The 3,988-nt window shown below is 37.7% G+C and overlaps 1 protein-coding gene across 3 annotated transcripts in view; it reads left to right on the top strand.

The window, feature by feature from the left end:
• Positions 1-3,988, top strand: part of CENPK (centromere protein K) — a 49,258-nt gene that overhangs the window by 24,571 nt on the left and 20,699 nt on the right. For all 3 annotated transcript variants that reach the window (XM_011940686.1, XM_011940687.1, XM_011940688.1), the window contains exon 6: positions 2,099-2,145. In XM_011940686.1, coding sequence (XP_011796076.1) covers positions 2,099-2,145 — 47 coding nt within the window. The remainder of the gene's footprint in view (positions 1-2,098; positions 2,146-3,988) is intronic.

The following is a 3,988-nucleotide window of genomic DNA, read 5'->3' as shown; positions in this document are numbered from 1 at the left end:
TGTATCTTCAGAACTTTTTCATCTTGCAAATCTGAAACTCTAAACACATTAAACAGCAACTCTCCTTTTCCATCTTCCCCCAGCCCTGGCAACCTCAATTCTACTTTCTATTAATTTGATTAGTTTAGATATCTTATATAATGGAATCATATAGTATTTGTGTTTTTGTGGGTGGCTTATTTTACTTAGTGTAATGTCCTCAAAGGTCTTCCATGTTGTAGTACGTTAGAATTTCCTTCCTTTTTAAAGTCTGAATAGTATTCCATTGTATGTATATACCACAGTTTGTTTATCCATTCATCTGTCAGCAGAAACTTGGGTTGCTTTCGTCATTTCATTACTGTGAATGTGAGTGCTGCTATGAACATGGATGTGCAGTTATCTCTTTTGAGGCCCTGCTTTCAATTATTTTGGATGTCTACCAGAAATAAAATTAGTAGATCATATGATAGTTCTATTTTAAGTTTTTTGAGGAACCACCATACTATTTTCCATAATGGTTGCACCATATTACAATCTCACCAACAGTGCACATGGTTTCAGTTTCTCGACATCCTTGTCAACACTTGTTACTTTCTGTTTTTTTGATAATAGCTGTCTGCCATGGCCTAAATATGTCCCACGAAATTCATGTTAAAACTTAATCACCAATATGATAGTGTTAAAAGGTGGGGTCTTTAGGATGTGATTAGTGAGCCTCTTATGGAGGTTGAAGGGGATGTCTAGTCTTTTTTTCCCCTTTTGCCTTCCACTATGAGAGGACACAGCAAGAAGACACCACCGTGGAAGCAGAGAGCAAGCCCTTCCCAGACACTGCAAATATTCTAATACAAACCTATCTAGGAAGCACATGTAGAAAGTTCTTTCCTGTTAGAAGGCTTTCTAGAAAAGCAGATACCTTTGAAAGTTTTCAGTAGCCTGTCATTTGAGAAGTTTCAAATAGCACTTCGTTAGGAAAGGAAAATTTCTAGTGTAAGGATTGAACACATTAAAATTTGCTATACAAAATTACACACTTGTTTCTACTCATCAGGCTGACAAAAATTTTAGAAGAGTTGTAATGTTTCTTGCTGTTTTTACTTCGTAGCTCATGGGAATGTCTTTAGAAAGGAAGCTGACATTCTAGATTCAGATTCAAAATACATATTTCATTCTCTGAAATTTCATTTCTGAGAATCTGTTCTATACAAATGAGAGCACCAGTACATAAAAACATATATAAAAGCCTGCTTACTGCATCCTTGTTTGTTATGGCTAGAGACTAGACACAAAGTTAGTCTAAAATCAAAGTGTTCAATCAATAGGGAAATTACTCAGTATATTATGGTATATTCATTTTGGAATATCATGCAGCCATTAAAAGTTATGAATTAGACCTATATAAGTCTAGGTTTTCCTGGGGGCTTTATTGAGTGAAAGTAAGATGAATATAATATGTATGATATGATCCCATTCTTATAAAACCAATGATGATAAAAATAACCCTTTTAAATGTATGTATATGTATGTTACATATGTGTACATAGGATACATGACTACAGGGAAGGTATTTGAGGAACACACTATAGATCATTAGCTTTGCTTTTGAGGGTTTGAAGAACAAAAGAAAAAAGGCAGTAAATGATACATAAATAGAATAAAATTTATCTAAAATTGTATGTAGTTGGCTATATGTGCAAAGATGTTAAACATAAATAAAATGAAAACTACACACATTTCATAAAAAGTTGTGTATTATCAAGGCAGGTGGATCACTGGAGGTCAGGTGTTCAAGACTGGCTTGGCCAACATGGTGAAACCTCATCTCTACTAAAAATACAAAAATGAGCCGGGCATGTTGGTGAATGCCTATAATCCCAGCCACTCAGGAGGCTGAGGCACGAGAATTGCTTGAACCAGGAAAGTGGAGGTTACAGTGAGCCAAATAGCGCCATTGCACTGCAGCCTGGGTGACAAGAGGGAAACTCTGTCTTGGGGGGAAAAGAGTTGTATATTAAATAAATGGAGATGGAAAGAATTATCTTAGAAAACTGCAAAATTAAATTCTTGATTTTTGAGAGTTAACTATGTGTGACTTTGTTTTGTTTTGTTTTTGTAGTAATTCCCTTGACTGAAGATGTTCTCATAACATTAGGAAAAGAAGAGGTAAGCCACTCAATGAATTTGTAGTGACCCCAAGTAATTTCTAACTAGATCTATTTTAGATAAGTTCATAACATAAGAAATAGGATGAAACTACTCTAAAACCATATTAAATTTTCCCCTTTTATTTATGTTTTATTGAACATAATATTTGAATTTTGTTTTGTTATGTTATGTTACATTATGTTATTTTTGAGACGGAGTCTTGCTCTGTTGCCCAGGCTAGAATGCATTGGCACAATCCCGGCTCACTATAACCTGTACCTCCCAGGGTGAAGCGATTCTCCTACCTCTGCCTCCCGAGTAGCTAGGATTACAGGCACGTGCCACCATGCCTGGCTAATTTTTGTATTTTTAGTAGAGACGGGGTTTCACCATGTTGGCCAAGCTGATCTTGAACTCCTGACTTTGTGATCCACCCGCCTTGGCCTCCCAAATGCTGGGATTACAGGTGTGAGCCACCACACCTGGCCTAAGGATTTGAATTTTGAACTCGATTTTTGCATCAGAACTATGACTGAAGTTAATGGTTATGTGTAAACGTTAATCTCATATCTAGTTTTTAGTTGATTAAACTTCGTAATAAAAGCAAAATATTAAACATAGCTTAATGACCCCATACATGCATCTCTCCTTCTGCTGTGGACTAAATATTTGTGTCTCCCCAAATCCATACGTTGAAATCTATTCCCCAGTGTGATGATATTAGGAGATGAGACCTTTGGGAGGTGATTAGGTCCTGGGTGTAGGACCTTCGTAAATGAAATCAATGCCCTTATAAATGTCTGAAGAGACCAGTGTCCTCCCCTTCCATCATGTGAGGACACAACTAGAAGGTACTGTCTGTGAAGACATGGGCCCTCAGTAGACATTGAATCTTGGACTTCCTAGCTGACAGAATTGTGAGAAATAAATTTCTAGTTTTTATAAGCTGCCCAGTCTGTAGTATTTTGTTATAGGAGACTGAATGGACTATGACAGAAAGTTGGTACTGAGAAGTGGAGGTGATACTATAACAAATACCAAAAAATATGGAAACATCTTTGGAACTGGGTAATCAGTAGTAGCTGGAAGAATTTTGAAATGTGTGCAAAGGCCTACATTGCTGTGAGCTGACCTTTAAAAGTGATTCTGGTAGGAACTGAGGTTATAAGAGAGCTGTAGAAAAAGCCTCAGTTTTCTTAGCGAATACTTGAATAGTCCTGAAAAGAATGTTGGTAGAAATATGCACAGTAATGGCCATTTTGATAGGTCTCACCTGGAAAGAAAGCACATGTTTCCAAGGATAGAGAGGAAAAAAATCGAAGTATTTTTCCTAGTCTCCCTCACCACTCAATATAACATAGCACTTCTGGTTACCAAAATGAGTGGAGAATTCTCCTCACCAGCAACCAATTCTTTGGCAGATTCTGCAGAAGATGATTCTCTCCTAAACACCAGTTGGGTGTCCTCTTAATTCACTTCAGTTCTGACACAATCTACTTGGAGGTAGCATCAGATCCCACAGGTTGGGCGCTCAGTCCCACATACTTAACCCTAGTTTCAGATACCAGTTGCCAGTAATAGATTGTCGCCTGTATTCTGACTGACTGTAAATCAGGGGTTTCCATGATCCCCTCCTCCTCAGGTTTGATTAATTTGCCAGAGCAGCTCACAGAACTCAGAGATAAACTTACTTTCATTTACTCATGTGTCATAAGAGGTATTACAGAGGATACATGGCTGGGCATGGTGGCTCACACCTGTAATCCCAGCACTTTGGAAATCTGAAGAGGATGGGTCACTTGAGCCTAGGTGTTCAAGACCAGCCTGGGCAATATGGCAAAAGCCTGTCCCTGCAAAAAAA

This window comes from Colobus angolensis, unplaced genomic scaffold (genome assembly GCF_000951035.1).
Source record: "Colobus angolensis palliatus isolate OR3802 unplaced genomic scaffold, Cang.pa_1.0 Scaffold192, whole genome shotgun sequence".
In the NCBI taxonomy this organism is placed as follows: Eukaryota; Metazoa; Chordata; class Mammalia; order Primates; family Cercopithecidae; genus Colobus; species Colobus angolensis.
This window is presented reverse-complemented; position numbering and strand designations above follow the sequence as displayed.